General features: G+C 49.0%; 4 protein-coding genes across 5 annotated transcripts; 2 read left to right on the forward strand and 2 right to left on the reverse strand.

Moving 5' to 3' along the window:
• Positions 1–135: 135 nt before the first annotated feature.
• Positions 136–4,488, reverse strand: LOC6554977 (hamartin). The gene is made up of 7 exons (XM_001982006.3): positions 4,337–4,488; positions 3,982–4,245; positions 3,665–3,921; positions 1,293–3,603; positions 1,076–1,233; positions 871–1,000; positions 136–813 (listed from the first exon to the last, which is right to left on the reverse strand). The coding sequence occupies exons 2-7, from the start codon at positions 4,073–4,075 to the stop codon at positions 461–463; spliced, it is 3,303 nt and encodes a 1,100-aa protein (XP_001982042.1). The 5' UTR covers positions 4,076–4,245; positions 4,337–4,488; the 3' UTR covers positions 136–460.
• Positions 4,445–7,913, forward strand: LOC6554978 (glutamyl-tRNA(Gln) amidotransferase subunit B, mitochondrial). Its single transcript, XM_001982007.3, has 8 exons — positions 4,445–4,620; positions 4,674–4,818; positions 4,879–4,992; positions 5,067–5,382; positions 6,665–7,089; positions 7,163–7,299; positions 7,362–7,485; positions 7,547–7,913. Exons 1-8 carry the CDS (start codon positions 4,463–4,465, stop codon positions 7,772–7,774), a joined length of 1,647 nt encoding a protein of 548 aa, XP_001982043.2. The 5' UTR covers positions 4,445–4,462; the 3' UTR covers positions 7,775–7,913.
• LOC6554979 (rootletin) lies at positions 7,786–22,599 on the reverse strand. Of its 2 annotated transcripts, none has more exons than XM_001982008.3 (10): positions 22,195–22,599; positions 15,190–15,687; positions 13,683–14,963; positions 12,996–13,147; positions 11,557–12,933; positions 11,318–11,493; positions 9,261–11,248; positions 8,637–9,065; positions 8,402–8,577; positions 7,786–8,345 (listed from the first exon to the last, which is right to left on the reverse strand). In XM_001982008.3, exons 2-10 carry the CDS (start codon positions 15,685–15,687, stop codon positions 8,282–8,284), a joined length of 6,141 nt encoding a protein of 2,046 aa, XP_001982044.2. In that variant the 5' UTR covers positions 22,195–22,599; the 3' UTR covers positions 7,786–8,281. The 2 variants fall into 2 exon arrangements, with proteins under 2 accessions (XP_001982044.2, XP_026834045.1); XM_026978244.1 differs by lacking the exon at positions 22,195–22,599 and adding an exon at positions 17,119–17,529.
• LOC6554346 lies at positions 19,559–21,600 on the forward strand. The gene has a single exon (XM_001982009.3). The coding sequence runs from the start codon at positions 19,803–19,805 to the stop codon at positions 21,441–21,443; it is 1,641 nt and encodes a 546-aa protein (XP_001982045.1). The 5' UTR covers positions 19,559–19,802; the 3' UTR covers positions 21,444–21,600.
• Positions 22,600–22,872: the final 273 nt, after the last annotated feature.

Raw genomic sequence — 22,872 nt, forward strand, 5'->3', positions numbered from 1 at the left:
GCTTCCTTTCAGCTGGCAATGTCGCTCGGTTTGTTTACGTTTTTGTTTGCTCTCTTGGGCAAAAATTTAAATCTTTGGCGGTTGTTATATAACCAATAGTAAGTTTTTAATTTAGTAAAATAAAAGTTTGTTTTTATGCTTGCTGATCTTAATTAAATGTTTATTATAATATGAATGCGCGTCTTACTTATTGCCTCGTATCAAAACCATTTTTTACAACAAATTGCAATGTGCTAAACAAGTTAAAATTTCAAACATTAATATTTTGTATAACCTTTATAATTATTGCGTGGAGTCAGCGATTTATTAAACCTTAGTTACAGTTTTGAACTGAATATGAAAATATGAAGAACCAATAACTTTTTTTTGTAAATTTTCTGTGCGGGTTTTCCCCAATAGACATTTGTTTAGCGAAGGAAAGCTAGTTCTTATTTGTTTTTACAAACTGCGTCTGCTGCTGCTACTGCAGTTGATCCTGTTGCTGTTGCTGCAGGTGCAGGTGCGGATGCGGATGTGGGTGGGTGAGCGTGTGACCGACGCCGCCGGAGGTCGACGGCAAGTCCAAGGCGTGCGGCGCGATGTTGATGGCACTGGCGGTGCTGGCCGAGGAGGCCAGATCCACAGCCGGCAGACGCACTCCGTCCTCGAACTGAGCGCCGCCGGGCAGGCTGTTCAGCACATCCGGAATAGAGGGTGTGTCCACTAGCTGGTGCAGGTTCTTCAGCTCCGTGGAGCGTAGGCTGGCAGATAAACTCTCACTGGAGGCCAGCGATGTGGATAGCGGTGAGTTGCGTTCAATGGATGACGCTATGTCTGTGGAAGAAAGCATTATCAATTATTTCTTAGCTTCAGAGAAGCTCGTTCACTCACCAGTTCTGTCCGTGTCCGGGGAACAGGTGTTGTGACCTGTTGTTCCTTGCGGCTGCTGCATTATCATCATCAGCTTCTCCTCCATCTGCATAATAATCTTCTTTTGCACGTCATACTTCTTGTTCACAGACTGCAAGCATACGAATTGTATGGTTTATAACTCGTTCATTTCATACAACTATATGATTTTAATATTTAGCCCTACCTTGAACTTCTCTTCGTACTCATCCTTGACGGTGCTTAGAAGTCGCTTTTGCTCCGTCATGCCCTTCTCGCTGCTGGTCAGCTGGGCCTGCAGGTCGCTGATCTTGTGCTTCATGCTTTCCAGCTGTGATGTCTTCTCGTCCAAGCTGTGCCTCAGTTCTAAATAAATAAACACTGCATGATTAAACATACGCGTCATATACACAATGAATAAGCACCCTTTAGTTCCAGGTTGCTGCTCTCTTGCAGCATCTGCAATTCCTCGTCGCGGGCCCTGAAGTTATCGATCTCAGCCAGACGGTCGCGGCATCGCACTTGCACCTCACCCATGATAATGAACTCGGCCTCCAATCGTGCCAGCTCCTGTTTGCACTGCAGCCCAATGTCCGCCTGCTGCTGGGTGTGCTGAAGCTCGGTTCCCATACTGAAGACCTGTCCGCGCAGAGACTCCAGTTCATAGTTCATCTCCTTGTGGCGCGCCAGCTCGCTGGTGAGTCGCGTCTGCAGGTCGTCGTTGGCCTGCCGCAGGCACTTCTTTTCCTCCAGTTCGTGCTGGTACTTAGCCCTCATCTCGCCCAGCTCCTCCTGGTGGATGTTCTGTCGCTCGTTGGCCAACCGAATAGCCTGATCCATTTTGCTCGCCAGGTCCTTGTTCTTCGCATCGAAGTTCTTAAGCTGCTCCCTTAACCGATCCCGCTCCATTTCCAGGCTGCGCTTGTCCCTGCTTCGTCCCATGAGCCGTCGATTGCGCTCTGCGTGAATGGATCGCCGGTAGCTTTCGTATTCCAGCTGTAGGCACATCAGTTGACCCTGCTCGGCGTCAAAGGACTCATTGGCCTTGATCGCATGCTTAATGTAGTCGTCCAGAATATCTTGCGGGTACAGAAGATTCCTCTCATAGTCGATTCGTTGCTCCTTGCACTCCAGCAGAAGTTCAATCAGCCAGTTCTCGTACTGCGCTGGAGCACTGTCCAGCCCTTCCACCGTCTGAGTGGAAGCATGGGTGCAGCTTCTAGCCGGATCCTTGGGCGCTGAAATGGCCAGATTCCGGCCGCTCCTCTGCAGGCGGCTGCCAGTCTTTTGCGTATTACCATTCTCTGCTCTCTGTCTTTGGCCCAAACAATCGGTCTCGTCATCATTCTCCTCTAGGTGCTGCTGCCGCAGTCCGGCCAGGGCCGAACAGGATTTGGTTCGTCGCATTGGGTTCTCTGCCTCAGTACTCCAACTTGCCTTCTTTGCCGCCGAACTTCGGCTGTCCGCACAGGAACCATTTCCACTGTAGCTTGCCATACGATTGCGTCGCTTCCTTGCCAGCTGGTGCATGGATCGGCTGGTGGGCATATGAAGTCCTCCCACACTGCAGAGGTTACGGTCCGTCTCGTTGCACTCGCCACAAACTGCAGCGACCTCCTGGTTGACAGGTGTATAAACGGAACCACCGACAAGGGATAAATCGGAGGTTATTTCCGGGAGGCTGCTTGGACACGGTGCGTTTACAGATCGCTCCACGTTATGCCTGTCCTGGATAACTTGCGATAGGCGACGGTCATAGGCAGTTCCTCTGTTGACCTCCAGATATGAGTGGCTGCTCTCCTCCGCCTCGCGAGAAACATCCGGGAAACTGAACTGACTCTGCTGCTCTTTGCGCATGGGTGACGAAGGCTGGCTTACGGCGAAGATAGCTCTCACAGCATGAGAATTCACCGCACGGCCCGGCTGCTTGATATCCCTCATATCCTTTAGGGGGGTGGTTTCCGGTGTGGCCTCCACAGCTGCTTCGGGCGGTGAGGAGCCAGTCATGCCCACCATAAGCTGCGAGTTCATTGTCGGCTGGAGTGGTAAAATAAACGACGTGGTGGGTGTCAGCGGTATGCCGCTACTAGTTGTGGCAATCTCGTTATGCGGACTCCAAATAGGACCCAGCTCCCCACCCGAGGCAAACGAATCGAAGCGGGTACACACATTCCTCGATTGCTGGAACTCTCTCAGCTGATAGCTGTAGTCCGTATTCGAGGTGTTTGAGGTCATGCGACTGTATCCTGGCGTCATGGGATACGCATAGCTGCCGTCTTCGTTGCTCGTCTCAGGCAAAAAGACGGGCAGCGATAGGTTGGCGCACTCCATAACCACGTCATGCGGCTCCATCTCCTTCCAGCGCGTATTGTTTACCTCAGTCTCTGGCGTGGCCGTCACCAGCATGGGATGCACTCGCACAGTGTTCAATAGCGGCTTGATTGTATGCTGGAAGATGCCCCCGCCATTGCCCCGCTTGATGAACTCCACCAAATAGTTAATAAAGCTGCACGGATACATGCCGTACAGGCGGTGGAACAGCATCTGTAGCCCCAACTGCAGGTGGACGAGCTTCTCGTCCGGCAATTTATTGCTATTCTGTAGCTTCCACGAGGCCAAATGCCCAAACACCTCAAAGAGGTCGTTGAGAAAGTTGGGCACAGAATTCGGTATGATCGGCAGCAAAGTAATTATGCACAACAGGGCGCTCATCAGCGGAACTATCTCCTTCTCGTGCTGCAAGAGAAAGTGAAGTTATGCTGAGTCCGTGTTGAATTGTAAACACTCCCAAACTCACCGTCAGCAGCTTAAACACGCTTTTGATCAGCCGGTGTTTCTCGATCTTGTACAGCCAAGTAGGGTGATGGCGCACAATGAAGCAGAACACCTGGAGGCTCTGCACACGGAGCTGTGACTGCTTTAGGCAGTCGTCCAGCTTGTCGAAGATGTACCCATCGTGCGGTGCCTGGGCTTTGACCAGTACCTCCAGAATGCGTTGAGATCCGGTTTTGAAGAAATAGTCCAGCATGAACTGCACCAGCCACTGCTCCTTGTCTGTGGATGAATGTCATGTTGGAATAGTGGGCACCTAAAGCGTAGCTGGCGAAGACTTACTCTGGGATAGCAGCTCCACAAGCTTGCGCTTGGCCTCCTCGTTCTCCAGCGTCATGTTGGACTCCAGGTCGGCAATGATCTTCTCAATCACCATGGCGGCGGATTTATTGGCTTCCTGTCGCTGCGATTGATTTTTCCGCCCGCCCTCGGTCGACTGTTCCTGCTCCTGCTACTCCGCTCCTAGTCCTTCTACTCCACTCACTCGTCGTCGTGGTTGTCTTTTGCAGAGCTGCGTGTGCTTTTTCTCGTCTTGGTCGCTGTCAACTGGAGAACAAGTGTGGGCATTGAAATTCCGGCTGCGTTCGATGCACTGCACTGTGGTGTCGCTTGTGGAGTACCCATTTAAAATGCTTACCTCTGCTAAACTCATATTTTTTTACATGTTTGTCTTGAAAATGAAAAAGGTTATTTTTTTGTGATATTCCTCTTGCGCTGTTATCGTCAGCCAATCGATGGTTTTGTCTGGCAACGCCGCCGGCGAATGTCCGGCAGCTTTGGCCGCAATCAAAACAACATCAGCTGTTTTGGCGCAACTTTTCGCCAATTCCGGTGCGAATGTTATAATCGAAGTAAAACAATGCATTACTCAATAATCAGACGACTGGCAACGCAGCCAAAGTTAGCCAACGCTCCCAAAAAGTATGTATGTCAAATAATATTATTAGAATGCATTCCAACACTTTTTATTACAGAAAATGGAAAAGCGTTGTGGGTTTAGAGGTGCACGCACAGATTGCCAGTGCGTCCAAGCTTTTTTCCGGCAGTGGCACATCCTTTGGAGCACCACTTAACTCGTCGGTGGCGTATTTTGATGCCTCCATACCGGGAACGTTGCCAGTAGGAATCGAAACTTCCAGCTGAGAAACCCTCGTAACATTGTATTCCTGTGTATTCCAGGTGCTCAACAGAAAATGTGTGGAATCCGGCATTAAGACATCCCTGGCTTTGGGATGTCGGGTGAACGAAGTGTCCATGTTTGACCGCAAGCACTACTTCTATGCAGATTTGCCTGTAAGATCGATGTTCATATTATATTACATATTGGCCATAGTATGAATGATAAATGTTAAACTGCTTCCCTCTAGAATGGCTACCAAATCACCCAGCAGCGTGCCGCTTTGGCCAATGATGGGAAAATGACTTTCCCAGTGATAACCCCAGGCAAAAAAGTTTACTATAAGACCGCCAAACTACTACAGTTGCAATTGGAACAGGACAGTGGGAAATCTCTGCACGATGATTATCTCAAAAGAAGCCTGGTTGATCTCAATCGTGCTGGACTCCCTCTAATGGAGCTGGTTTTTGCTCCAGATTTGGAAACGGGTGAGGAAGCGGCATCGCTGGTCAAGGAATTAATACTGATACTAAGGCGTCTGCAGACATGCAGTTGTAAAATGGAAGGTAAGTCAAAAAACAAGATAGAATGCTATAGTCGAGTTCCCGGACTATCATGTACCCGTTATTCAGCTAGTGGAATTGCAAAAGTTTTTGGCAAATTTATAGAAATTTACATTATACATATATTTAAACTTGAAAACATATCACATTATTCAAATGTGTAGGCGTGAAAGCTTTGAGCAACTTGTGGGCGTGGGAACATTTGAAAAAAAAAATACAAAAAAAAATAGTTTTTTAAATTTGAATACAGATTTATAGAGAAGTGCGCCAGAAACATTTAGAGGTATGCCACTTCAAAATCCGATTAAGAAAAGTTGAGTTTTGAAGTTTAGAACTTCAGCCTTGGGACATTTTTGAAATTTTTCGAATTTCTACAACATCACACATCAGGAAAATTACAAAAAAAAATAAAAAAAAATATATTTCTAAATTTAAATGCAGATTTTTAGAAAATTGCGCCAGAAACATTTAGAGGTATGCCACTTCAAAATCCGATTAAGATAAGTTGAGTTATGGAGTTTAGAACTTCAGCCTTGGAACATTTTTTAATTTTTTCGAATTTCTACAACATCACACACCAGAAAAATTACAAAAAATTTTAATTTAAAAAATTCTCTAAATTTAAATGCAGATTTTTAGAGAATTGCGCCAGAAACATTTAGAGGTATGCCACTTCAAAATCCGATTAAGATATGTTTAGTTATGGAGCTTAGAACTTCAGCCTTGGGACATTTTTTAATTTTTTTGAATTTCTACAACATCATACATCAGAAAAATTACCAAAAAATTAAAAAAAAATAGTTTTTGAAATTTGAATGCAAGTTTTTAGAGAATTGCTCCAGAAACATTTAGAGGTATGCCACTTCAAAATCCGATTAAAATAAGTTGAGTTATGGAGTTTAGAACTTTAGCCTTGGAACATTTTTAAATTTTTTTGAATTTCGACAACAAACATCAGAAAAATGACAAAAAAAATTAAAAAATATAAATTTCTAAATATGAATGCAGAGTTTTAGAGAATTGCGCCAGAAACATTTAGAGGTATGCCACTTCCAAATCCGATTAAGATATGTTGAGTTATGGAGTTTAGAAATTAAGCCTTGGGACATTTTTTAAATTTTTGAATTTCTACAACATCAAACATTCAAAAAATTATAAAAAAATTTTAATAAAAATAGTTTTCTAAATTTGAATGCAGAGTTTTAGAGAATTGCCCCAGAAACGTTTAGAGTAACGGGTATAATAATTGTTTGTCCTTTTTCAAACCGATTAACTTGCGTTGCAGAGGGTGCCCTGCGTGTGGATGCCAACATATCCATTCACCAAGAGGGAGATCCCTTGGGTGTCCGTACGGAAGTAAAAAACATCGGCTCGGTTCGGAGCATTTCGCAAGCAATTACGTATGAAATTAATAGACAGCTGGAAACTGTGACTAATGGCGGTGTGATCACAAATGAGACTCGCAACTGGGATGCGGAGAACCGACGCACTGTGGCCATGCGTGACAAAGAGGTGCTGCAGGATTACAGATTTATGCCGGAGCCAAATCTGCCGCCACTTCATGTAAACCTCAAGCCTGGATCAATATCAACAGAGGATCTACTTTCAGTGGCTGCTCTAAGCGAGGAAATTCCAGAATTACCAGAGGACACCAGACAACGGCTGCTGGAGCAGTACAACCTAAATGCGGAAACTGCCATCATTTTAGTGGTGCGTACTCAGATCCATATGCCGTCAAGAAATATTTTCAAATATAATATATCACTCCTTGATTCCATTCCAGAACGAACCCATTCTGCTGGATCATTTCTTAAGCATCACCCGGAGTTTAACAGAGTTGCCCAAGAGAGTCATTTACAATTTTCTTATAAACGATTTGTTAACCTACTGCAACAAATTGAACATAGATGTGGAGGATTGGTAATAATAGGAGCTAGCATACCTGAACCATTGAATAATTTATTGTGTTCATCCTAATGTAGCTCCATAAAGGCTAATGACTTGAAGGATATTTTAATAAGCTTACATGACGAGCTGATTAATCTCCAGGCAGCACGACAGTTGATTGAACTGCTTCATAAAAACCCCGAGGCGAAAGTCAATGAGGTAAGTCCTGCCTAATAATCCGAATTCGTAGCATAACGTGTGTATTGTCTTCCCATCACAGCTAATTGAACTGCACAACCTGCAGCAGATCTGCAGTCCGGATGAGATCGAAAATCTGTGCCAGCTGGCCATCGCCAACCAGGCCAAGGCAGTCCAACAGTACCAGAAAGGCAAGACAAAATCGTTGTTTGCCATCGCAGGCGAGGTTGCCAAGCTGTCGTCCCAAAAGGCCAACATGAAGTTGGTAGTGCAGTGTCTGGAAAAGCTGCTCAAACCCACCAATAAATAAGAGCACTGGGCGATAGTTGTGTCATTAGAAGTGTGTTTCGCTTGTATATATTTTATAAAAATGCAGTCGACGAACCGCACTGTATATAGGATTAAATATGCTAGGTATTAAATATAATTGCTTTGTTTCGTGCTGACTAGTTCGGTGTTCTGGCCAATATGTAAATGCAAATGATGTAAATTGTCGTGTGATATATAGTTCGGTGTTCTCCCTCGTTCAGGGAGAATCGGAACTCGTGACCCATTAATGCATAAATATTTATGTGGAGATGTAAGGATGTCATTATCGCTGCGACTGGATGGAACGCACTATATTCGATTGTCTAACAGGGCAGACAATGAACAGCTAGAATTGTACTAAGGCAAACGAGTTGAAATGCACGTGATGATTAACTCAGATGCGTCTGGAGGAGACCAGGAAGCCTTTTTCTAAATAAATGCAAATGGCAGTGAGCGTTACGTCTTCTTGGCGGGATCAAATTTAACCAAATCCTAACTTCACTTCACTCTAATCACGATCATAGTCCCGGCAGGTCGACGGAGGCAGGCTCATTGAAACGGCCGAATCGAGACTGAAATGTAAGATGTTTTAGGGTTTTGGAAGAACAGATAAGGACGTGCATCTCACCGCCGGCTCTCGCTCTCCAGGAGATGGGCATCCACCGGGTGCTGGGAGACATTGCGCAGGGAATCTCCAAGGGTGCTCCTCAGATGCTGCATTTCCCTATTGGCCTTTGAGCTGCGTAGAATGTACTGCTGCCGCCGTTTGGCCTCCTGAGCCAGCTGCTCGCGCAGCATAGAGATCTGAAAAGTGGGGTACTGCATGTAGATATTATACTTTCAAGAGTTCCTAGGCTACCAACCTGGTTCTCCAGGCGCAGCACTTGTTGCCGATGCGACTGCTCCCTGGCGTCCAGAAGCTTCTCCGCATGCATCTGAGCACTGCGATAGCGATCCCCATCCAAGCCATCAAGGCACTTGGCGCTGTCGTTCATCCGCGCCTTGCAGCGCGCCAACTCGGACTCCTTCTCCGCCAGCAATGTCTCCAGGCGGCGCACCTTGAGTCGCAGATCACGGGTCTCCTGCTCGATCGAACTGTGATCCAATCCACAGTTGAATGAGCCGCCTCCAGCAGTGCCGGCATTGCCGCCACCCACATCGTAGCGGTTGGAGTCGAACTCGCCGGACTCGGCAGCCCCGCCGTAATAGGAGTTGGACTTCTCAGCCCGATCGTAGGCATTGCCGCCCGAAAACTTGCTCTTCCGGTCGCACTCCAACTGTTTGACTTTGTCCTGTGTTAAATTGGAGGTGAGGTAAATTATTCAAATGGAAAATAGCTAGACTGAACTAGAACCGACAGCAGTGCGTATACTTAATTTTTGAAATAAATCACGTATACGCCCAATGGACTGCTGAGTTGGTTAAACGATCTACTGTTTTTATATTTAACGTAAGATCAAAAATAATAAACTAAACAATTAATTTACCTGCAGGGTCTGCAGCTTGCTGCGTAGCTCCGACTTCTCCCGCTGCGAGGACTTCAGCTGCCTGCTGAGCTCCTCCTCGCCATTGCCGCCTCCATTGCCGCTTGTCAGACCCTTATCACCGCCACTCTCCTGGTTCCACTTGGCAATGCGCAGTTGGGACTCCAAGGCCGAGCGCTGAACCTCCAGATCGGTAACTTGTTCCTGCAATCGCTGGTTACCATCCAGCTGGGCCTGTTGGCTACGTCGCAGCTCGTTGAGATTGGTCTGAGCGCTATCCAGGCGTTCGGTGAGGATGCGCTTCTCGTTCTCGGCGGTCTGCAGAGACTTTTGCACCAGCTTCAGCTTATCCTCGTTGGCCTGGGAACAGTGACCCTGCTCGGAGAGCTCCTTCTGGAGCGTTTTCAGCTCGCCCCGCAGTTGGGTTTCACTAACAGCGGACTTCTGGAGGCGCTCCTTCAACTGATCCACGGTGGACTTAAGGGCGGTACAGCGATCCTCCAGTTGGGTCAAGGCACGGTTTTGGTTCTCCAGGCGCTCCGCCATTTGGCGGATGCTGCAGTCCTTCTCTTGCAGGGCCATCTGCAGCCGGGTCAGATCGCCCTCCATGGCAACCCGCTGCAGATCGAGTTTGCTGGCCCGGCCCTCCACCTTGGCCAATTCCTCCTGAAGCTGGCGCTTCTCATTGTCCAGCTTGGAGCACTGCTGTCGGCTCTTCTCCAGGCGTTCCTCGTTCTGACCATTCTCCTCGGATGTGGCAGCCAGTTGCATTTCTGTTTGGGCCAAACGCTCCCTTAGCATCTGACACTCATCGTTGCGGTGCTTGAGCTTCTCCTCCAGCGCCTGGATGGCGGAGATCTTCATCTTGCGATCCGTTTCCAGATTGCTCTTCTCCTCCTGGAGATTCCTTAGCATGGCCTGCAGTTTGCCCAGCTTGGCGTCGCATCGCAGCTGCTGCTCAGCAGCATCTTGGAGCTGCTTCTTTGCTGCTCCCAGTTGGGATTTGTAGTCATCCTTCTCGCGCTCCAACTGGGCCACCTGGTGCATTAGGTTGCGGACACCCTTCCTCACCAGATCCGGATCCACATCGATCGGTCCATCCGGGCATTGCGAGGTGCTCCTGTTGTCATAGTCTCCGCAGCTGCGAGACGGACTGAATCTTCGCGAGGGACTCAGCAAACGATGTGACAGATTCACACTGCCGTCCACTTGGATGCCAGCAATCCTGCGCAGAGTGTGAACCACCGAGGATAGCTTCTGTTCGGTGTCCCGCTTGTGTAACTCGACGCAGGATAACTGCTCATCCAAAGCCCGGATGCGACCTTCGGCGCCGCCCAAACGGGCCTTCAACTCCTGAATCTGCTGGGTGGCATCGGCCAGGCAGACCTCCAGGTTGTGCTTCTGATCCTCCAGGCGCTTCTCCCTGCCACGACCCTCCTCCAAGCGCTGTGCCAACTCCTGCTCCCTGGCATGGAATCGATGCTCCTCCTGGTTGTTCTGACACCGAGCCCTGCCCAACTCCTGCCGCGTGGCACAGAGATTGGCTTCCAGGTCCGATAATTGCTTCTTAATCTGGCAGAGCTCCTGCTGTGCCCGCTCCTTCAACTCCACCTCGGCGACCAGCTTGCACTGCAACTCCTTGCCACCCTCGTCCTTCTGGGCAAACTCCACTTGAGCCTTCTGCAGCTGCGCCTTGGTAGCATTCAGATCCTGGGTGGTCTTTGTAAAGTGATTCTCCGTTTCCTTCAGTATCGTGCTCAATCGAGTGCGTTCGTTCTCTAACGAGTTCTTGGTGTCCTCCAGATTGCTGATCTTCTGCAGAGCCTCCTCGATGGCGCGTGCCTGCTCCCGCTTGGCGCTCTCCACCCGCTTCACGTGATCGCGCAGCTCCTTGTTGCTGCCGGAGTACTTGTCCCGCTCGATGTTGCTGTCCGCCAGTTGCCGGCGACAGTCGGTCAGCTCCTTGCGAAGGCTGTCGATGAAGCCCTCACCTGATGTAGGGATTTTGGATTAAAATGTAGCTGAATTTCTGTATAGGATTAGACGCCCAGGGAACTCACCCTCCTTGGACTTGCGCAGTGCATCCTGCAGCTCGTTGTTGGTGCCCTCCATTTTGTCCTCCTTCAGCCGGATCTCCATCTTCAGCTCCTCACTCACACGGCACAAAGATTCGCGCTCTTCCCGCAGGCTACTCAACTGCAACTCCTGCTTCCGGATGCATTCCTCCAACTTAATCCTACAGATGATCAAGAAAAGATATGAAACATCTAGAAATTGCATTATTTATAATAGCACCCACTTGTGCTCCTCCTCCTTGGTGCGCATCTGCACCATCTCGTCCTTCAGCTGGGCAATGGCCGCCCTCTGCTTCTCATCGCGCGCATTGGCCTCCCGTCTGCTCCGATCGAGGGACTCCTGCTCGGTCTTGAGATCCCGAGATACCGCCTCCAAACGCTCGGCCACCGCTTGCTTATCCCGGTGGGCAATCAACAGAGCTTGCTGCTTCTCGCTCTCGGCCCGGATCAGTGCCTCCTCGTGCTGCTGGACGAGGCTCTCGATGTGGGCCTGCAGGGTGGCCAGGCGCTCCTGCAGCTTCTCGATCTCATCATCCTTGGCCGTCTGCAGCGCTTGCAGAGCCTGCTGCATCCTCTTCTCCAGGGCATTTCTCAACTGTAGGATCTCCTCGCCATGTCGCTTGGCCGCCTCCTCAGCACAAGCCTGCAGATTGGCGATTTTCTGGTTGAAGTCACTCTCCGCCGCACGGGCAGCGTTGAGCAACTGCGTCTTGGTCTCCTGGGCCTTGCGCTGACACTGCTCAAGCTCCTTCTGCAGGCGAGCCACGTGATTCTTCAGGCTCTCCTCGCGCACCAGAGCCTCCTGCAGATCCCGCTCCAGCTGACTGCGTCGCTCCTCGGTGGCCTCCAGTGAGGTGTTGGTATCGAAGAGCACCGATTCTAGGGACTCCTTCTCCGAGCGCAGGGCGGCCAGGAGCTCGTTCAAGCGGTGGGTGTCTTTCTCGTGCAGATCGATGACCACTTGCTTCTCCTCCACATCTTTTACCATCTCCTCCAGATTTCTATTCAGGCGACTGTTGGTTTCGGTGGTTTGCTCCAGGCGCTGGCGAGTCCGCATAAGTTCCTCATTCAGAGCCTCCTTTTTGCGGCACATCGCCGTGAGCTGGTTGTGGATGTCACCACGATCCCGGGTGACGCAGGCCAAATCCTGCAGGATTTTCTCCTTCTCCAGCTGCAGACACTTGAGCTTTTCGCCCGCTGACAGATTGTCCGTCTCCAGTTCGAGGCGTGCCTTGTCCAGTACGGCCAACTCCTTCTTAAGCTCTCCAATTTCATTGCACTGATCGACGGACTGGATGCGGAGCTTCTTGCGCTCCTCCTGCGCCTCCTGAAGGCAATTTTGAACGCTCTTGAGCTCATCACTGGTGGAGCAACTGTTGTTGGATAGCTTCTCGTGCTTCTCCTGCAGATCGCACTTCTCCAGCAACAGCTTGTCCAAATCGTACTCCAGATCGGACTTCTGTTTCTCGAGCAGATTGATCAGATTGTCCGACTCGATGCGCTGCTGCTCGAGGAGATCACGATTCAGGCTCACTCGGTTAAGCTCCTCGCGCAAGGATATGGTCTCCTCGCGCAAGCGACTGCTGCGATCTTCCTCGGACCTGTTGGGACTCCAGATGCTTAGCGGATTTCATTAAAATGGAATGAATGATGGCATTCATACCTCAAATTCAACTCGGTTATGTTCTTGTCCTTCAGAATGCGTTGGATTTCCAGCTCCACTGCCTTCTTGTCCTCCTCCATGGAATCGATGCGTTTCTGCAGCTTACCACAGTTCAGCTGCATCTTCTCATAATCACTGCTGAGATGCTCGAACTACAAGAAATTATATAAAGCGGGTTGAAATAAATACATTTGCCTTCTTTTTGCCAAATGACAGCTTTTAGTAATAATTACAAAACGTACTTTTGCTTACTTGTATTATGTAATTATAGAATGCGTTTCTAAAGTGTTATTTAACGCCATTTTGATATAGACTAGCTCTATACTATCCCCACTTTCGAACCGATCCCAGCCAACCCATTCAGAGATACGCGATCCCGGTGCTGATGAACCTAGCCCCTTGTCATTTCCACTCACGCCGGCTGCAAATGCAATCTTCGCCGCCATAATTTGTAACTCATCGCAGACATGGCATCACCCCGGATTTAAGTTGGAAACATCATTATTATACACAATCTACGGCGTAATCAGAGGCAGACGCAGACTAATCGAGTTATCAACGATCCGCCCCCAATCCGCCTTGACATCCACACTCGGAAAAACCAGATATTTTGTATATTCATTTTGAAAAATTCCAAAGAACTTTGGATCCCTTGATCGGTAGCCTCTTTATGGCTCATCCACTTACCGCACTATTGATATCGGCTCGTCCCATCTCGGACTGTTGCTTCTGGACACGGATGTCGTCCAGTCCGCGTTGCAGACTCTCCCTTTCCTGCAGCAGTTCCGATAGCTTGGAGTTGCTGCTGTCCAACTTCTCGGTGAGCTGCTGCATCTTGGTGGTCAGTAGCTGTTTGGTACCCTCGCTGGTCTCCAGCTGCGACTTGGTGGTGCGCAGTGTTTCACTGCTGTTCTGGAATTTCACCTGCATGTCGTGGAGGGCCAGCTGGTACTTGTGGAGCGCCGCCTGGACGGCTGAGATGGTGCCCTCGGCGAAGGCTTGAGAGGCGCGTGTCGAGTTGCGACGCGGGGATTTCCCACCACCGCCGGCGGCGCTGCCCGCTCCACCTGCTCCGCCCGCCACGGAGGCGGCGTCACGCGTGAGGTGCATGTGCTGCATGACACCGCCGGTGACCTCGGCGTCCGCCTCGCGATCCGCATTCTCAGCATCTTGAACGACGGCCTGCGCAATTTCGCGCATGGAATTGTTCAGTCGCTCGATCTCGTCGCTGTAGCGACTGGCCAGCGCTGCTTGGGACTCCGCTTGGGCACAGCGATCCTCCAGCTTCTTCAGCTGATTCATTAGCTCCAGCAGTCGCTGATCCCGCTCCATGATCTCGTGCCGGGCACTCTCGTACTGCACCTTCAGCGTGGCCAATTGATTCTGGAGCTCATCGTTGTTGCGCTGCGATTGCTTCAGTTCCTCATCCGCCGCCCGCTTGGCCTGCTGGACGGCGAAGGCGACCGTTGCATTGGAGCCACTGATGTCCTTGCCCACGCCATTGATCTCCTGGCCCATCTTGGCCACCTCCGCCTTCATGGCCGTTTGCATCTCCTTGAAGGATCTCTTGACGGCCACCACCTCGCGCCACATCTTCAGCAGGCGATTGTGCTCGCTGTTGTAGTAGTCCTTAAAAGCCTGCTCCTCCTCCTTGAACTCGTCCTCCTTGATCAGCAGCTCATCCCGCAGACCCGCCCAGTCGTTGGTCAGCTTCTGCAGGTCGTTGGTCAGCGCCTCGTTGGTGCGATTCGACTCCTCCAGCTGCTGACGCAGTGCGCTGTTCTGGGCGAGTATCTGCTCGCAGCGCTGGTGCTCCTCCTCCAGTTTGCGGCACAGTTCCGCCGCTCCGGCGCCGCTTCCGCTGCCCAAGACATCGTCGACATAGTCGCGACTGCAGCTGGGCGGCGGCGAGTCCAGTGAGGAGCTGCAGGGCAAGCTGCTCTGCCCCAGAGTCAAAGAAGTTGAGCACTAAAAAACAAGATGGGCATGAGCTACAGTATCCTTGGATTTAAATTGATTTATTTCACAACAATGGCATATGTTGGAATCTCAATGATAACTGCAATCACCTTGGCCTGTGAACCCCAAATTATAAATCAAATTGATTAAATAGAACGAAAAATTTATTACTCATACGCAACGTTGCCCCTACGAACATTTTAGGAACATTTTTGCCCAGCTTTTGAATACTCACCAGCACTTGGCTGGTCGGACCCGTGGTCAACTTGGGTCCTGCTCCCGCCGTCGGCTTAATGGTCTCGTGCATGCGATCCTCCAGGTCGCTGCATCGCTGGCGATACTGCTGGATCTTCGACTGCAGTCGGCTGACCAGGTTTGCCTGGTTGTGCTGCGCCTGCTTGTAGGTGTCCAGGCGGCGTCGATAGCTGTGCGACTCGTCGGCCAGCCGCTGGCGCAGCTCCTGGTTCTGCCGCAACAGGGCAGAGGGGTCTCCTCCTCCTCCTCCTCCTCCTCCACCAGCGCCCGGCGGACCCGGACTCATCATCCTGGGCGTCAGGCCTCCCGCAACGGAGGCGGAAACGGAGGCGGCACTGGCCGAGGGGTCACGCCCACGCTGGCTGCGCGAGAACGGCAGCCGGGAGGCGGTGCCCGGTGGGTGGGCTGTTCCAGCCGCCTGAAGGTCGACGGCCGATGGGCAGGGCGTTTGCTTGAAGTTATCGCGATACGCCTGCATCTGCGAAAGGAGTTGGTTGAGATAGAGAGTGAGTGAGGTTCGCTGGGTGAGTGAGGTTTCTGTGTTGCGGTTGGCATTGCGTGCACCCGCAAAAGTCACACCAAACTTGGGTAGTTTTGTATTAGAACAAGGCTGTACCCTCTAGTCAATTTTAATTATCTTTGTATTATTGAAAAAGTTTAGTCCTAGTATAAGTAGGTTAAAACTAACAGATTCAAACAGTTTGTGTTGAATAAAACTTAAAAATATATTTGTTGATTTTATACCTATTACCCTTAGTTAAGATTCCTGTAATCCCATCAACCCCTTCGGCGGATGGAAAAGGGGTATTACCTTTATGAAGCGGAAACTTTCTGGCCAAAAGTTTGGCGCCGCGCCTACGCTACAGACGGACTCGATAAGTTAGTCCAAATTGATTTATTAACTTGTTCCGGGCCTGGAGTCAGTCGTCATGACAGCTCCACCGAGGTGCTGTTTCCTCGCAAATAAACAAGCGTGGGGCCCCAGCTCCCCCAAGGATCCCAGTCAGGACTGGGACCCAGTCTCTCCATTACGTCCATACTTTCGAATGATATTTCCACTTGAGGAAATTGTTTTTGGGACCCGGACGACACGCATTGCACAGTCTGTCACCAGGACAGCAAGTGTTTGTGCCCACCAACCCCGTGCTGCTCCAATCCGTGGCCCAACTGCCAACTCCACTCCCCCGAAAGTCATAATAATTCCTTGTCCTCGTATTTATTTTAATAAACAACATTTCCGCCGCTGTTGAAACTTCCTTTGACACGAATGCGTCTTCTAATTTTGAGCTCCTTATGCTCCGCTCCCCAGGCCACCCAGTGCACCCAATGATTCCCCCCACCCATTGCCATCTGTGTTTATGCAAACCATAAAAGTATAATAATAATATACTTGATAGTGCGACTATGATTTGGCATGCAATCTGCTCCATGGCGCTTCTACTTTCTATTTTAGTTCCCGATTTGCTATCACCACGTCAGATGGAGGTCGTGATTGAGGTTTATTGGGAAAAATCGGGGTAGTCATAGCACATAGAATGAATCATAGATAGATAATCTATATAGAGATATATTACTTTATATTCGGAGTAATATTACTTGAGCAATAAGAACTTATTACACACAATTCAAGTACTTAAGTTTTTTTCTTTGGAATAGTACAAGGCATTCGAGGTATTTTGTAGGGCTTGTTAAAAGCAACCTTAAAGCATTCAACACTTTAAGTAAACAATCTTAACTCCTTCTCAAAAGAAATCACATTGGTAATTTAATTAGCTTTGGTACTAATATTCCTTTATTTAAGGAGTTTTTTATTTAAGTTAATACGTTAATTCGTCTTTAGTGTTTAATGAACTTTATGTGTAAACTATTTTACTTTTAATTATTTATACCACAGCTAACTGCAACTTACTTTTCACTGGCAGTGAGAGTTTCCTATGGTTTATTATGTCCAAATTAAGACCGCGCACTAGACACTGTTGTTAACTGATTGAGCTCCAATTGAATACTCATCAAGTTATCACGGAATCCTGGGGCTCGAGGCCTACTCCTTGGCTCCTCCACTAGCGTGTCCTGCCTGGTGGCAATTGACACAAATTTGCGGAATGCGGAAGCACTAACGCAACTAACGCTTCTCGGTAGGGAAAGTAAATCGGGCTGGGGGCCTAACTGCCTGTCTTGGCCAGGATTCGAACTGTCTGCGAACGCGGAGCTGAGCCAACTGAGCGCCCGGTGAAGTTTTCGCAAGGAGGAAGAATGGAGCAAGTCAATGGGATTCCCTTTTCGAACTAACCGCCATTAGGGCCAGCTCCGTCTGGGGAGCAACTGCAGCCTGTCCGTGGTGCATGGGACTGGGGCAGAATAAACATTGAATTAACAAATTCCTGGTTACCACCGGCAACCGCAATTGATTACGGAAAGAGGAGCTCACAATTATGTTTGGCGTGCGAGCGAGCAACAAATGCAAATCGTGCCTCGGAGCATATTGCTCCGAATGCGGTCGGTCAAATCGGGCGATATCGATGGGTATAGCCGTACGTACAGTACGAGTATGCACTGTACGGTAGAGCTGGTGGTGGGTGGTGGCTGATGGCTGGTGGTTCCTCTCCAGGTTCGCCTGGTCACATGCTTCATGCCCAACTGCTTTTAATAAGTCAACCAGCGGGCAATAAATTGAGATAGCACAGGTGACTCTGTCGTTGCGATTAACCCTTTTCATGATTTATTTGCGGTGAATACAAATGAGCTTCCATGAATAGTTCAACCCTTGGTTGATATGGATATTATGCCAAACATAACAGGAATACTAAGTATTATCAAGAAGGGCTTGAATATAAAGTTCTGTAAAAGTAGAGGGAAGGAAGGAACCGTCCTATCTTATCATAGTTTTATTCAAACGCCAATCGCATTTCCCGCACTTCGTATTACAAAATCGAAATGCATTATCTACAGCCACGTAAACCTCGATCGCTCTGAAAATACCTCGCTGAAAGCAAATGTCAAAATGTTTCCTGGCTCAGGTTGCGAGATCTATTGCGATGGAGGACTCCCGGGGTTATCGCCGACGTTCATATCAGAGAACTGCATACTCATGCAGCCCACAACGCATTCGCCATATATAAATAGTAGGTACATAGGTGAGACGGCTATTTCCATGGCACAGCGACGACGAAATAATGCCAGAATAAAGCCCGATCGCTGAATTGAAATGTGTTATATACATATATACATATGTGCAGGCCAGGCACCCTTATCAGGCCCGCTTTGAACCTGGTCGGCGACCTTGGCCAGGAGGAGGAGATATCAAAGTGCCAGGTACACAGAATGCCTTCCATTAGGCAGTCGTGTCCGCCGTACAGATGTGGAACTCAGACTCGCGAACAACTATGTAGACTCTCAAAGTCCGAAGATTGGTTATGCATTCGCCCACTGAGGTGTTTGTGTTTGCTTCACTTTCGGTTTTTAATCTAAGGTCTATACTATGTGTAGGTGTGAGATTACTGCCGAGCATAAGTTTCTTTCAGCCGCCACGGGACGGAATAGTAGATCCCCTTATCAGCACTAATGGGATTGAATACCAGGCCAAAGTCCCACTGGCCACAAAGTGGGACCTGGAATGCATCGATCGTGCTACCCCCGAACTCACTATACTGATCTTCGGCACGGACGGAGATTTCCCGGCTCTCTTGGCAACGGGCGCCACCTCCGCCTCGCCGGAACCTTCAAGCGGCGACGATGATTTATACCCGATCGCCAAAAATGTCAGACGAACGGAGGAGAGCGGATCATCCCGAGAGTTGGCGACAATAAACATCACGATCGCCAACACATTGTTCGGCTGATCAGCCAATTTATATTGCTACACTGAGAGTTTCCCTCATATACTCGTATGTTGATTATGGCGACAGTATTTTATAATCGCATGGAGTTACCTAATCTGGATTTGTAAGGGTGTGTACATAGTAACTAACCGAGCTTAGTCAACAATATGATAGTGTACTTTAAACTTGCAGAGGTTTTAGGAAACATAAACTTTTCTTATAAAGCAAAAGTCTAGCCTGGCAACTAATAAATAAATTGTGATAAGCCCAGCAGCATAGACAAAAAAACTGACCTACCAGAATTTAACGCAAGTCATAACTATTAAGGCCTCTATTTTGAAATGCGCAGACTTTAAACCTAATTTTTTTTGGTAGTGTCTGAATCTGATAGTGCTATTTATAAGACTTTCAGTGGAGTACCTGATGGCGGAATCTATATTCAGTGGCCACCAAAGTAGTGCAATTAACTAATCAGTGTGATAAGGCACCCAGCCATTAGGCGCAATCATTTCAAGAACAATTCGTGATTAGTTTGTGGGAGTTTTTCTGGCAGTGCACAAGGTATAGACAGGGACTGGCCGATCCCAGTGCCGATGGACATGTGTGTCTGGGGTGGGTTATCAACGGTCGCGGCTGCATCCCATAGGTTTAAAGTATAGCTCCTATTTAAAACGCGATTTAGTCACAGTTCGGATTTTGCCAGCAGCAGCACGGCAGCGATAATCGGAGATTACACGGCGAAGATAATACGGAATACGCGAGTGAGCGAGTGAAGATGTCCCAGACCCTGGACGATCTGCTGTTGCGCCAGGAGCACGCCCGGCAACTGCGCCAGGCCACGCGCTCCAAGTTTCGGCGCATCAACTCGCTGGATCTGATACCGGAGCACCCCAGCCAGTCGGAGGAGGAGGAGGACAAGGAATCCCAGACGGCCCACAAGCACTTCGTTACCCTCAGACGGCAGCGGACGGCTGATGGCAATCTCCTGAGGCATCAGTTTCAGACGCAGTCGCCACCACTGCCCAATCTGGGCACCAGAGTCCTGCTCTTCGGACCACAGTTGCTGATGCGTCTGGTGCTGACCATCTTGAGATACGTCCTCTACATACCCCTGTCCATTGCGGCGCCCAGCTTCTGGCTGTCTGCCCTGCTCTGGATCTTTTGGAAACTGCTGCGTGTGCCCATTGCCCTGGTCAAGTGGCTGCTGAGTGGCGAGGAGGAGCTGGGTGCAGTGCAGCGCCAGAAGACCATACTCCTCAGCTGCGGCAGCACCATACAGACCCTACATTTGGCCAGGAATTTCTACGGTTCCGGCGCCCGTGTGGTGGTCTTTGAGTTCGAGGGATTGTTCGGACTGGCCAGGTTCTCCACGGCGGTGGATAAATTCTATTTGGTGCCACGGCCAACGGCCAGTAATCCGGATCAGTACATTGCAGCCCTGTGTCACATAGTGAAGAAGGAACGACCCTCGGTCTATATACCCGTGTGTGCCACCAGTCCGGCATACTATGATTCCCTGGCCCGACCCCATCTGGAGGTGCTGGGCTGTGCCAGTTTCATACCTGGCGTGCAGGAAACGATGCAGCTGGATGACTGCCTCCAGCTCTTTAGGAGATGCGAGCAGCAACAGATGGCACTGCCAGCCCATGTGGTGCTGACTGCTCCACGGCAGTTGCAGCAGATCTACGAGAGCGGTTTCGTGGGCAGCTATAGGAACATACTCATGGCCGCCGGAATGCAGGGAGTGCTGGAGCGGCACAAGTACATACTGCCCAACAGGAGGGCGGAACTGAAGATGAACCAGCACGAGATCAGCGAGAGACAGCCGTGGCTGGTGGTGCGGGATCAGCCGGGCTATCACCACTATGTGACCTGCACCACCGTCAAGGATTCGCGGGTGGTGGCCAATGTGAGTTGTCGGGTGGAGCATCACACCAAGAATCTGATACCAGTGCCCAGGGATGATGAGGCGCAGATAGAGCTCTGGCTGCGCTCCTTCTTCGCCAAGGTGCGCTTCCAGAGGCCCATCAACGGGCACATAAGCTTCCGGCTGGTCAAGAGCCCCGCCCACGGCGGTCAGTTCGTGCCACTGGGCACGCGACTTGGCGTGGCCCTGCCCTACATATGCCACAATCGATCGCATGCCCAGTTGCTGTGCCGGGCAATGAAGTGCATCCACAGGCGGGGACTGCCGGAGGACGATCTGCCCAACTGGAGCTGGTCGGCGCTGGAGAGGAGCACCTCGACCACGGCGCTGGACAAGCGGGAGGCACTGTTCGCCTACTGGGATCCGCTGCCCTATTGCGCCTACTATCATTTCCAGCTGCCCCTGGAGAACGTGAAGCTGTTTTTGCAGCGCCGGAATCGCAGCGCGACCAAAAGCTTATCACCCCGCATCACGGTGCCGGTTCATTGAACGGAGCCGCCGGAGCTGGAGCCACAGCATCAGCATTAAGCATCGAGCAGCAGCATCTAGCATCTAGCAACCAGCATCAGGCGTTTCTTTAGCGAGAGAGATTACACAGACTGATCAATAATGGAATATATAGAAATCTATATGGCATATATACATATATATATTTGCATTCTATACTATTTCTTTTTTTTTGTTTACGCCAATGGGGTTCAACATCCATCTAAGAAGATTAGGCCGTTAAAAAACAAACGTGTACCGCTCACACACACACGCACACACACACACCACACACACACATGCACGAATATAGATTTTATACCACAATATATTGTACAATAAATAATATTTATATTTTAATTGCCCATTTGACTTAATTTTTTACTTGTGCGGATTTTATTTTCATTGGACTCAGCTTGATGTGTGACACTTTTTTGTTTTGCGATTTGAAAATGAGTTGATAGATTAATATATGCCGACTATTTAGGGTTGTTTCTTCATATATCATGGTGGTGTTAGATATCACATTCTCTGTTCCTAAACAGAGTAGGTTTTTTAATTATTTGATTACTTTTTGTATTTAAGCACTTCAATTTACTTAATTCACTTCAGTTAAAGACAAATAAGCTTTGTTTCACTAAATTATTTCCGTAGTTATATGTCACAATTTATATAAATACAAACAGAAGATCAGTAGGTAACCTATTTATACCATAGATCCTATTTTCCACACATATTTGTATCTTTTATTTACCCATCTATATTAGTAAGCCATTTGTAAACTGCATCTGGCTGAATATTTAACACGTTGCAGTTGTTCCTTGCTTAAATACACAAACCGAACTGACCAGGCGGGTTGCAAGGGTTTGTCCTTGGTCTTTCGGTGGTGCCTGCACTCCTGGCGGTGGTTGTTTTGGCCACGTTTCTGCGTCCCGAGCCCGGCTAGTTGTTGTGGACACCTTTTGGGTTACCAGGCAACGGCTTTGGGTCAGCTTAATTGCGGTTGGTTGGCGGTAACTGAGCCATTTCCATTCCATCCTTATCAATGGGCCAGCAAAGTGCATTAGAGGGTGCACAACACAGCACCACAGGGTCAAAAGGGGGAAATTTGAAAATTATTTGCATAATTTATGGGGTAGAAAGGCGTTTTTTATTTCTACTCAAGCGTTACAATTGGAGCTAACTTATCATCATTTAAAAATTCTACGCCTAAATAAACAATATTTAACAAGCAGATTAACGAAACCTAAAAGCTTGTATACAAATATTGCGAAATAGAATGCCATTTAATCTTTCAAAATCAAATTGTTCTGTTATCGCGGAATTTTTCCCTCATTGAGATAACAACAATGCCGCTTACTCGTGTCCACTTGCATTTATTTGCTCAGCTAATGCTCTCTGCCAGAGAAAATAATTTTATAAATAATACTAC

Source organism: Drosophila erecta, unplaced genomic scaffold (assembly GCF_003286155.1).
Source record: "Drosophila erecta strain 14021-0224.00,06,07 unplaced genomic scaffold, DereRS2 tig00000000-arrow-pilon, whole genome shotgun sequence".
Classification (NCBI taxonomy): Eukaryota; Metazoa; Arthropoda; class Insecta; order Diptera; family Drosophilidae; genus Drosophila; species Drosophila erecta.

Excerpts from the sequence above, each read along its gene's own strand:
- LOC6554977 (XM_001982006.3), bottom strand. The coding sequence starts at position 4,075 with ATGGTGATTGAGAAGATCATTGCCGACCTGGAGTCCAACATGACGCTG. Across the intron at positions 3,922-3,981 it reads TGTGGAGCTGCTATCCCAGA|ACAAGGAGCAGTGGCTGGTG; the intron begins GTAAGTCTTCGC and ends ATTCATCCACAG. Across the intron at positions 3,604-3,664 it reads GCGTGTTTAAGCTGCTGACG|CACGAGAAGGAGATAGTTCC; the intron begins GTGAGTTTGGGA and ends TTTCTCTTGCAG.
- LOC6554978 (XM_001982007.3), top strand. The coding sequence starts at position 4,463 with ATGTCCGGCAGCTTTGGCCGCAATCAAAACAACATCAGCTGTTTTGGC. Across the intron at positions 4,819-4,878 it reads CCATACCGGGAACGTTGCCA|GTGCTCAACAGAAAATGTGT; the intron begins GTAGGAATCGAA and ends TGTGTATTCCAG. Across the intron at positions 5,383-6,664 it reads ATGCAGTTGTAAAATGGAAG|AGGGTGCCCTGCGTGTGGAT; the intron begins GTAAGTCAAAAA and ends CTTGCGTTGCAG.
- LOC6554979 (XM_001982008.3), bottom strand. The coding sequence starts at position 15,687 with ATGCAGGCGTATCGCGATAACTTCAAGCAAACGCCCTGCCCATCGGCC. Across the intron at positions 11,249-11,317 it reads ACTGCGCAAGTCCAAGGAGG|GTGAGGGCTTCATCGACAGC; the intron begins GTGAGTTCCCTG and ends TCCCTACATCAG. Across the intron at positions 8,346-8,401 it reads CTGGAGAGCGAGAGCCGGCG|TCTCGATTCGGCCGTTTCAA; the intron begins GTGAGATGCACG and ends CTTACATTTCAG.
- LOC6554346 (XM_001982009.3), top strand. The coding sequence starts at position 19,803 with ATGTCCCAGACCCTGGACGATCTGCTGTTGCGCCAGGAGCACGCCCGG.